At 33.9% G+C, this 12232-nt stretch overlaps 1 protein-coding gene across 3 annotated transcripts in view; it reads left to right on the forward strand.

Annotated features, from left to right (window-relative positions):
* GABRA4 (gamma-aminobutyric acid type A receptor subunit alpha4) overlaps positions 1 to 1591 on the forward strand; it is a 61953-nt gene extending 60362 nt beyond the window's left edge. For all 3 annotated transcript variants that reach the window (XM_059924120.1, XM_059924121.1, XM_059924119.1), the window contains one exon: positions 1058 to 1591. In XM_059924120.1, the coding sequence (XP_059780103.1) occupies positions 1058 to 1591 (534 nt within the window). The remainder of the gene's footprint in view (positions 1 to 1057) is intronic.
* Positions 1592 to 12232: the final 10641 nt, after the last annotated feature.

Raw genomic sequence — 12232 nt, forward strand, 5'->3', positions numbered from 1 at the left:
TGGGGAATCATTTGAGCAATTACTTTCCTTCATTAGTATGGACAGTCTATAGTTGGCTATATGGTTATTTATCATGCCTGTCAAAATATAAGAATTAATTTTAATACTGACCACCTGTATTCAAATGCAGTCTTTTTCTACAGATAAAATAATTTTATGGAAAATAGTGAATTCCATTTTGATTTAAACACTCTTTATTGGTAAATAGTTTGAACTCAGATATTTATGCAATGATATGGTGTTGCTGTTTATACGTATGATACAACATTTTATTTAAAAATGATTTTCCTTTTTTTTGGCTGTGCCACGTGGCATGTGGGATCTTAGTTCCTGACCAGGGATTGAACCCACGCCCCCTGCATTGGAAGCATGGGGTCTTAACCACTGGACTGCCAGGGAAGTCCCCAAAATGGTTTTCCTTTGTATTCGCATTACTAATTGCGGTGAAAAACTAAAATGCATGAGGATTTCTAGACTTTATATAATAATGTCTATGTAAGATTATGAAAATAATTCCCAGGGATTTGGAAATTAAAGCTTTTGGAGCTTCTGTCTTTTTTTAAGGAATGTTATACACATGTGGATGGTTACTATTGTTTTTATTCTGTGCACAAAAATAGATATAATTCTTCCTGTTTATAAAGCAAATATGTACAAAACTCACTGAAATGTATACAGCATATCAGAGAATATTATTTACAATAAAACTCAACAAAGAAGTTGTACAGCTATCATCATGAATTCTTAAAGTAAAATCAAGTATAACTCTAGCTTATAATCCTAAATGCCTAACCTTTCTATAGATTTAAATTCTAATAATTTATAAGAATGGATAATATTTTGAAACAGCAGATGTTTGATTCAGAGTTTCACATATATATATGTCCTTTTTTAGTTAGGTATTTTTAAGCTTTTACATCAAGTTGAGTGACTATAGCATATTAATAAAGGTTTATTTTATGAAAACAGCTAATTTGTAATTATTGGACCCATTTAAATTTTGTATAACTCTACATAAAATCACATAGCCAATATAATTTTTAATATACCTTTGCAGAACTCAAATGCCAATCTGAACATGAGAAAAAGAGCCAATGCCTTGGTTCACTCTGAGTCTGATGTTGGCAACAGAACTGAGGTGGGAAACCATTCGAGCAAGTCTTCCACAGTTGTTCAAGGATCTTCTGAAGCCACACCACAGTCTTACTTAGCTTCCAGTCCAAACCCATTCAGCCAAGCAAATGCAGCTGAAACTATATCTGCCGCAAGAGCAATTCCATTTGCTCCTCCTGCTACTCCTAGTAGAACTGGGTACGTGCCCCGACAAGTTCCAGTTGGATCTGCTTCTACCCGGCATGTGTTTGGATCCAGACTGGAGCGGATTAAGACCACCGTTAATAGCATAGGGGCTTCTGGGAAGTTGTCAGCCACTACCGCTCCCTTGGCTCCACCGCCTTCTGGATCTGGCACAAGTAAAATAGACAAATATGCCCGCATTCTCTTTCCAGTAACATTTGGGGCTTTTAATATGGTCTATTGGGTTGTTTACTTATCTAAGGACACTATGGAGAAATCAGAAAGTCTAATGTAATTTTGTTGCTATAGTAGTTTCCTAAAAGATGATGAACTTCATGCAGAATGTCTTTTTAAATGTTTTTAAAGATAAACAGTTGTTCTTCACTAAAATAAAAATTCCGTGTAAGTTTTCCATTTAAAACATTCAAGCCAGTCATTGGGAGAGTTAATGAATTCCTCAGTGAAGGGAAAGTGAGCCATCTTTCATTTCAGAAAGATGATTTAAATAGAATCAATTCAACATTCAAATTAGACAGGATACGGACCATCCTGGAAAGTTGGGACAAGAAAAATAGGGCTATTAGAGATCCATGGTGCATATTTATGCATTGAAATTTGAAAACAGACTATGACATTTTCTAATACACACTATGAATATCAACCAGCCACCCTAAATTTCCCAGTGGCACTGCCCTTAATCAGAATTATCGAGTATGATATGCGGTGACCTTTGGAGATCCTCTTAGTATCTTCAAGAAAAGGACTTTCCCTGTTAAATGAAACATTTTTAAAAGGAAAATGGAACACAACGAATACTGACCAATAGAGTGAAACCTCTGCTGCAACAAAGACAGAGACCAGGGAAAACGTGTTCCCTGCCATATGTTGGCCAAACAGGACTTAACAGTTGACTTGAAAATTTGTGCTTTGAGCCAAAGTTTAACTTATTGTATGAATTCCTTTTGATAATAGTTCATTCAGTTATGTATTCTTTCAACATATAGTTATTCAGAGCCTACCACGTTCCAGGCACTATGCTAGACACTGTCTCTCTAGATAAGCTTATTCACCTTTACCTGCAATGTTACTCAAATAGTAGAACAGTCAGTGCATGCTAATGAACCATCAACTAGCAGCAGACACTGCATTCTTTAATGGAGGAAATTTATTTAGAGTCTGATGACATATTCAAAATATTTGTTTCTCCTATATTGATAGAGGATAACAAGGGTATTGTTCATATAGCCACTTTTGAGATTAGTACACATTAGCACAACTTCAGCAATTGACTTCAAAGTATAATGAAAATGTGGTACAGATTGTTCTCTAAGTGAAAAGCACTGTGTACCTCAAAGTAGAAATCTGGGCACTGTAAGACCTTATAGATTACCTGTCTCAAATTTGATCAGAATCACAGAATATAATTTGATCAGAATCACAGAATCATCAGAATTAGGAATCCAGTACAAGGCTTTTTAGATGCTTTTCCCAACATAGATCTATATCAACTGGTGAAATGCTAAGCTTCTAGGGAGTTTTTGTGTCCATAGTTCTGTATTTCTGGGCAGTTCTGTGTTTATTTTGGAGGGGGGGAGTTTTTGTATAGTTTCATAATGAAGGTGAGTATTTTAAAATTAAAAGAACAACAAAGGACTGGAGTAAAGAAAAAAAATTATAGCCAGGGCGTAGAATACTGCTGACTCTGTTATGCAATTTATCAGGATTTTCATGAGCTGATTTTTCTTTTTCATTAGGTAGGCTTAACAACTTAATTGAATTTCTTGCAGCAGTCCTAGGCCACTAAATCTGGGTCTAGTTTTTTATTGTGTTACTTCCAAGATTTTTCTTCTGTACTTCTCTCTTCCTGATCTAGGGTATGTGAATGAATGTGTTCTGGAAGTTTGGGGAACATTTTGATAGAAATGGCCACCTTGCAAACAGGATCTCTTATTTTTTAGAAAAGAAATCATATGAATTAATCAGCATTAGTTTTTTAGTTGTTGCATTGCCTTGGAATGGTTGTATATGAGACCTGTAAAATGTGCAAACGCCAAATATTAATTGTGGGTCATATCTGAGTATTCCTTCTTGGCTACGTCTCTAGGTATTTCTTAGAATCATCAATAATTTTAAGGCTGAAGAATACTTTAGAAATCATCCAATCCAAACCCCTCATTTACAAATTGATGCCAGTAATATGAAGCCCAGTAAAATTTGTATATATGTATATATTTAATAAAGAGTACTTATACAAAAAAGCTGATAATAAATTATTTCATGGATGTGGCTAGATTTCTAACCTTGAGGACAATGTTTGAAATTGTGGTTGGAAGCTATGATTGGTCTTTATTCCAAAAAAATGACCTTATTTCTTTGGTAAGGAATATACTCCTTGCTTGTCTGTTAGCCTATTCTTAAGAAATAGTTCATTGGCTTCCTTTTTTTAAAAGAAATTCTTCTATAAATTTTTACAGATTTTTAAAGGGATAAAAATAAATGATTTTAGATTTGTAGATCAGTGATACAGATGGAGTCACAGTTTTTTCCTTACCTTTGTATTAGAAAAAGATTTTAAAATAAATCAGGTGGCCAAAGAGAAAGGACAAAACTTAACCAAGGATTCTTAATTGTTAATTGGAAGAATAAATTGACCAGTATGTTTAATTATTCGTATGAAAAGGAATTATTTCAATTGCACACAGTGTTAGTAATAAAAACGCATAGTTTGCTTTCCTTAACTCAATTCCATCAAATTGATTCAAAACTAAATTTTTTATTTTGGTCACCATTTCTCTCTTTTCAGTAACTCAGAGCTGCATTAAATGGAACACTTTTGTGAAGAACCAGTCACTTTTCACTATGAGAAAACTTCACAAGAGTCATTATTAGAGCCTAAGTCCTGGCAATTTGTGAAGAAGAATGGCTGAGAATGATACTTTTGTATGTCTCTATCTTTTAAAGATGAAATTCAGAATTGTTTTCTTTAGTACCAGGATGTATATTCTAGCTTTCAACTCCAAGTTGGCCACTAACTGCTACATAATAACTTCTAGTTTCCTCCAGGCATGACTAAGGATGATAATATATTTACATGATTAATCCACAGTTGAAAATGACTTGCATTTGTGTATATACAGAGCATTTGAATAATGTGTACTTTAAATTGGACCTCACAAATCTTGAATTCAAGTTGGCAGAGAGTAGAGTCACCCTTTTTCACAGATGGACATGAATCATAGAGAAGTTAGTGACAAGGATAAAAGCACTGAGCTGGAATGAACTTTGAAAGGTCATTTTTCAATCATTTAAAAAAATCAAAATTTATGCAAAAATTGATGAGGAACAAAATACCCAAATTTTAAATAAATATGGGATCAGTATTAATAAATTTTCCTTTTGCATCAGGCTCTAATATTACTTGGCATGGCATTGGTATAGATGGTGGAAAAAAGGATGCATGTAATTTTATGACTGTTGATATGGAGAAAAAAGAGTGATGGCAGGGAAGGCACCACAGAGATATTAACTGAATTTTGTAGAATGACTGGGAGTTCTTGCCCCTCTGCCTACTCCCACAAGCAACAAAAGCACATTTGTACCACCATCTGAAGCTTGAAAAGAGATATAGATTTGGAACTTCAAGGGGAACTCTTACTACAAATAGTTCAGGGTATTGAGAGGGAAGGTGAACGTGGGAAGTGAGAGTTGCTGATGTTGGAAAGACCTGCTGGGGTGGATTAGAGAGAGTTTTGTGTAAATTACCTAAGAGATTAGATGTGATCCTGGATTAGTGGCAATTTATTGAAAATCTTGCAGGATAATAAGATGAAAATGAACATGCTATGCTTCTGTTTTAGAGAAATCATTTGATTGCTGTATGAGCTATGGAATGGAGGGCCATGAATCTAGAGGTACTACAAAAATTGAGATATCTCATTTTTCTTTTCTCTCTCAATTAATCTTTGCCTTCTAATTCTTTTTTTAATCCCAGTGACTTCATTGTCATTTGTAAAAATGCTATGAGATTGTTAAAAATAAAGATAGGTATTGCAGAAAATTAAGAACAGTCTCAAAATCCCACCATGGAGAAATTGTTTATATTTCATGAGTATCATGCCAGATACTTTCGTATAGATGTTTGTTTTGAAAAGCAGACTGATTGATTAAAAGACAGAATTTTGTAAATTTAGGAGCCAAATATGCCATATATGAATGCTGTTAAATAATTTTAAAGCATTAAATTTAACTTTGTCTAAATTTAAGATAAAAACATAAGGGTAAAACTTAAATTATTGAAATTTTTATAGTGTTTAATCAAAGCAGAAGATTTGATGGACACCATGTCTTTTTATCCCAGATTTCAGTCTCTATTTCAGGAATTATTTTTTTCCTATTATGTTTCTAAATGATTTCTTTCAGAATGTTCTTTTGTTTCCATATCTCCTTATAGTATTCTCTACAATCACTTTTATGTTTTTAAACTTGTTGCCAACTTTTGTCAGCCATAACCCAAGTGAGTTTTCAGTTGTGTTTACTCTGTTTTATAATCTCTAAAATAATTTTCATCTTCATAATGGTTTTCTTCTTTTCCCTTGCTTTCTTGGTCTGTGCCACTTCATTTTTTCATTTCTTTCTGCTTGTTTTTATAATCTCTTTATTCAAATATCTCTTCTTTGAGCTTCTCACTCTCTTAATGAGATCATGTCTATAATTTATTTGAGACTACAGAGAACTATTTATAAAAATTTTTCCTCTATTTCCTGAAAAAAAATTTTCCCCTGGTATGAACTTCATCTGCTTTTCCATTGTGTTTTTTTTCTTTGCCTATGTTCCAGGCTGGTTTCTTTCTATTAATCACTGAATGAAGCCAGCTATTTACTGAACTATAGTGTGGGAAGTGATGGGAGAATGAATCAGATCAGCCCACAGCAGCTATTTAAATTTCAGGTTTCAAGCCCACCTCCCCAAATCTGTTTTATCTTCTGCCCATGGACCATATTATTTCTCTGTTGTTGACATCTGGATGGTCTATTTGGCTCACAGTGTAGAACTCTCAGTTTTACTTTCTCGGTGTTGTTAGTGCTTTAATGGTTATTGCCACTTCTTCCAACTTTCCCACTGTAATGCCAGTAATCCATATCATCCAGCAGGCTGTTTCACAGCTATCAAGTAGAGTCCACTGGCAATTTTTTCTTTACCCCCATATTCTACCATTTGGGAATAAATAACTGGAAACCTATGCTTTTCTCTTGCCTTTTCATACTCCATGTCATGGTGGCTTCAGTCTTTGGAGGACATCTCAGGACCCTAACACTCAGTAAGATCTATATCCTATCAGGATATGTGTGCCAGTCAATATTCTTTCTCCTGTGAGTGCAAATGTCTCTTCATTTGAAAGCTATTTATTATCGTTTATGGTCAATTACTTGTAATTACAGATACGGTTTTCATTTTTCTTCCCAATTTTTCATTATTATGCTATTTTTGGAGAGATTTCATAGCAGAGGAGTGAGTTATAAATGCTTTTATTTCACCCTTTTAAATTGAATTCATCTATCATTTTTATTTCCATTAGACCAAGGTTGACCAGATTATCTTTTGCTGATATCTTTTACCAACAACCAGAGCTATGTGGTTTTTCCCTTCTGCTTATCAGGTGTCATTGGAATCAGGTATTAAAACTGGATTAAATCTGTGATAATACAGTTGATAGAAAGGACTTCCCTTTGGGAAAAGAAAAGAAACTATAATAATAGAAAATAAATATTTAATATTATTGCAGTTAACCAGTGGCTGACATACTCTTTCTCAGACGTTTGCATCTGTGAATGGTAGTCTGCATTCCATCTTTGCAGATGTTGGCTGATATAATGGAGCATGTTTGTTGTCATTTTACTATTATGTATACTGTTTCCTAGTTCAAACATACAGTAAATCAGGGCTTTCATTTTTCAAGATACATACAAATTATTGTTGGTTGATGAGGTAAGGCTTTATGATTTTACCAAGTTTCACTGTAAATTGAATCAAAATCCAAAGTTTTCATTCAGAGCCATGGTCTATGTTATAAGACATTGAATGACCATAGTAAATAAGAAGTTAAATTTTCCCCTGGTTTATCCTTAATGATGAAAACTTAACAATTTTCTGCTAAAAATGTTGAAAACTGAAGAAGAAATATAGTGTTCTGTTTGGATATTCAAGTGGAATATTTCATAAACCAAGGAATAAAAGCTTATCTGCTTGCCCTCTGAATAATTTTAAGTTGTTTGCTTCATTGTACAATTGAAAATATTCCTTATCATGAAAGTAAAGAACAATAATAATACATATTTTATTATATCATAAAACCTAATTTTGTCATCCTTTGAGCTTCATTATTCTTGCTCAACCAGAAGAGCAGATAATAAAGTATGATATTTAAACAGTTCAAAATTTGGTAAGAGATACAGGTGTTTTGATTTCATGGGAATACAGTTTTCTTACAAATTACACATTTCTGGAGCTTATAGCAATCACGTTTGCCCCCCTGAAATTGATGATTTTATTCTATGTAAGAGTATTATAAATTATAATGAGGTAAATTATAATGAGGAGCACATAGTCATTATGATTTTGTTTTGGCAGATTTATTTTGAAAATAGGGATATTATCAAATGTTGGTTTAGTATTTTTAAATAATTCATCAGAAAGTAATTTTTTAAATTCTATCTCTTTAAGCAAACTTCCCTTGCTTCTCAAAGTTAAACTTATTACTGGTGGTAATGAACTTCCTTTGCTTCTTAGAAACAAAATTTATACCTGAGCATAGCATGGGAAATAATTCAGGTTTCAACTTCTACTGGAGAAGGAGTATTTAAGGTAATAAGGATTAAAATTTCCATAAAATTTGATCACAGATACTTATATTTTAAGGTACATATATTGGAGCTAAACTCTGGAATCACTAAAATACAAACATTGTATCTATCTAATGCAATTTTTCTATTTCAACTTAAAACAATAAACATAAATATCTTTGGAATATTTGGGGAGCTTAAGAACTTTTTTTTCTGCATAGAAATATCCTTCCTTTAAATTGGTCACAGTATCGTTTCTGACATAATATTTCACGTTTGAAGCCCTGTTTTTACTTACCTTTAATTCCCTGCATGACCAATACCATCATCTAGGTTGTAGTTTTGAGAAATTCTCATGGTTGGGAAATTTCTTTGTGGGTGACGTGGATGAAGAAAATTTATAAGGCCCATGAGATCTAATGTGACACAATAAAAGCCTTTATGTGGTTTTGATTAATTAAAAGGGTATCAATTGTGTGTGTATATATATATATATATATATATACACACACACAAAATTTCTTTTCTGATGAGTCAAAATGAATAAAGTATAGCTATCTATGACTTAATACTAACTTGTGAAACCAAAGTTCTGAGAAACTGAAGAATGCTAACTTATAAAAATATGTGAGCTTATGTTTTTAAATATCTAGCTCAGAATATTAGTGTAATTATTTTGATGAGATGAAGCACTTTGAATACTTCTGATGGTTTTTAATGAAAATTTTGTTTTTGTTTTTTTAATATTTTATAATGTACCATGAAACATTTTTAATGTAACCTTTCTTGTTCTAAAACAATGGTTTTCTGAAGAAAAATTCAGCTTTTTGATTTATATCTTTAAAAAAGAGAACATACCTGAGAGAAAAAAAGTTGACCACAGATTTTCCACAACATACACACACATGTTTGTGTATGATGCACACCAATAAATTACATAGTGTAAGTAGTTTCCTTTTTTGTTGTTCACTTTTACGATATATTAATTAAGTCCCTTCATACTTAATTGTATTTGTTCAGTTACACATGATTCTTGTTATGGACTGAATGTTAGTGTCCCTCCAACATGCAGATGTCGAAACCCCACCCCACCATGTGATGGTATTAGGACATGGGGTTTTAGGAGATAATTAGGATTAGATGAGGTCATAAGGGTAGAGCCCTCAAGAATGTGATTAGTACCCTTATAAGAGTCAGGAGAGCTTGCTTCTTCTCTCTGCTCTCTGCTACATGAAGATACAATAAAAAGCTGGCAGTCTGCAACCTGAAAGAACCCAACCATGCTGGCACCCTGATCATGGACTTCCAGCATACACACTGTGAGAAATACATTTCTGTTCTTTAAGCCACCCAGTCTATGGTATTTTGTTATGGCAGCCTGAACTGACTAAGGCAATTCCCTACTTTTTTTTTTTTAATTTTTTAATTTAATTTTATTTTATTATTTATACAGCAGCTTCTTATCAGTTATCTATTTTATACATATTAGTGTATATATGTCAATCCCAATCTCCCAATTCATCCCACCACCACCACCACCACCCGCCCCGCCACTTTCCCCCCTTGGTGTCCATACATTTGTTCTCCACATCTGTGTCTCTATTTCTGCCCTGCAAACCGGTTCATCTGTACCATTTTTCTAGGTTCCACATATATGTGTTAATATATGATATTTGTTTTTCTCTTTCTGACTTACTTCACTCTGTATGACAGTCTCTAGGTCCATCCATGTCTCACAAATGACCCAATTTCATTCCTTTTTATGGCTGAGTAATATTCCATCGTATATATGTGCCACTACTTGTTTATCCATTGATCTGTCGATGGGCATTTAGGTTGCATCCATGACCTGGCTATTGTAAATAGTGCTGCAATGAACATTGGGGTGCATGTGTCTTTTTGAATTATGGTTTTCTCTGGGTATATGCCCAGTAGTGTGATTGCTGGGTCATATGGTAATTCTATTTTTAGTTTTTAAAGGAACCTCCATACTGTTCTCCATAGTGGCTGTATCAATTTACATTCCCACCAACAGTGCAAGAGGGTTCCCTTTTCTCCACACCCTCTGCAGCATTTGTTTGTAGATTTTCTGATGATGCCCATTCTAACTGGTGTGAGGTGATACCTCATTGTAGTTTTGATTTGCATTCCTCTAATAATTAGTGATGCTGAGCAGCTTTTCATGTGCTTCTTGGCCATCTGCATGTCTCCTTTGGTGAAATGTCTGTTTAGGTCTTCTGCCCATTTTTGGATTGGGTTGTTTGTTTTTTAAATATTGAGCTTCATGAGCTGTTTATATATTTTGGAGATTAATCCTTTGTCCATTGATACATTTGCAAATATTTTCTCCCATTCTGAGGGCTGTCTTTTCGTCTTGTTTGCAGTTTCCTTTGCTTTGCAAAAGCTTTTAAGTTTCATTAGGTCCCATTTGTTTATTTTTGTTTTTATTTCCATGACTCTAGGAGGTGAATCAAAAAAGGTCTTGCTGTGATTTATGTCAAAGAGTGTTCTTCCTATGTTTTCCTCTAAGAGTATTATAGTGTCTGGTCTTACATTTAGGTCTCTAATCGATTTTGAGTTTATTTTTGTGTGTGGTGTTAAGGAGTGTTCTAATTTCATTCTTTTACATGTAGCTGTCCAGTTTTCCCAGCACCACTTATTGAAGAGACTGTCTTTTCTCCATTGTATATCCTTGCCTCCTTTGTCATAGATTAGTTGACCCTAGGTGCGTGGGTTTATCTCTGGGCTTTCTATCCTGTTCCAGTTATCTATATTTCTGTTTTTGTGCCAGTACTATATTGTCGATGACTGCAGGTTTGTAGTATAGTCTGAAGTCAGGGAGTCTGATTCTTCCAGCTCCATTCTTTCCCTTCAACACTGCTTTGGCTATTTGGGGTCTTTTGTATCTCCATACAAATTTTAAGATTTTTTTTTTCTAGTTCTGTAAAAAAATGCCACTGGTAATTTCATAGGGATTACACTGAATCTGTAGATTGCTTTGGGTAGTATAGTCATTTTCACAGTATTGATTCTTCCAATCCAAGAACATGGTATATCTCTCTGTTTGTGTCATCTTTGGTTTCTTTCATCAGTGTCTTATAGTTTTCTGAGTACAGGTATTTTACCTCCTTAGGTAGGTATATTCCTAGGTATTTTATTCTTTTTGTTGCAGTGGTGAATGGGATTGTTCCCTTAATTTCTCCTTCTGGTCTTTCTTTGTTATTGTATAGGAATGCAAGAGATTTCTGTGCATTAATTTTGTATCCTGCAACTTTACCAAATTCATTGATTAGCTCTAGTAGTTTTCTGGGGGCACCTTTAGGATTCTCTATGTATAGTATCATGTCATCTGCAAGCAGTGACAGTTTTATTTCTTCTTTTCCAATTTGTATTCTTTTTATATCTTTTTCTTCTCTGATTGCCATGGCTAAGACTTCCAAAACTATGTTGAATAATAGTGGTGAGAGTAGACATCCTTGTCTTGTTCCGGATCTTAGAGGAAATGCTTTCAGTTTTTCACCATTGAGAATGATGTTTCCTGTGGGTTTGTCGTATATAGCCTTTACTATGTTGACATCGGTTCCCTCTATGCTCACTTTCTGGAGAGTTTTTATCATAAATGGGTGTTGAATTTTGTGAAAAGCTTTTTCTGCATCTAGTGAGATGATCATATGGTTTTTATTCTTCAGTTTGTTAATATGGTGTATCACATTGATTGATTTGTGTATATTGAAGAATCCTTGCAGCCCTGGGATAAATCCCACTTGATCATAGTGTATGATGCTTTTAATGTGTTGTTGCATTCTGTTTGCTAGTATTTTGTTGAGGATTTTTGCATCTATATTCATCAGTGATATTGGTCTGTAATTTTCTTTTTTTGTAGTATCTTTGTCTGGTTTTCGTATCAGGGTGATGGTGACCTCGTAGAATGAGTTTGGGAGTGTTCCTTCCTCTGCAATTTTTTGGAAGAGTTTGAGAAGGATGGGTGTGAGTGCTTCTGTAAATGTTTGATAGAAGTCACCTGTGAAGCCATCTGGTCCTGGACTTTTGTTTGTTGGAAGATTTTTAATCACAGTTTCAATTTCATTGCTTGTGAT

The sequence above is a fragment of the Balaenoptera ricei genome, chromosome 5, assembly GCF_028023285.1.
Source record: "Balaenoptera ricei isolate mBalRic1 chromosome 5, mBalRic1.hap2, whole genome shotgun sequence".
Lineage (NCBI taxonomy): Eukaryota > Metazoa > Chordata > Mammalia > Artiodactyla > Balaenopteridae > Balaenoptera > Balaenoptera ricei.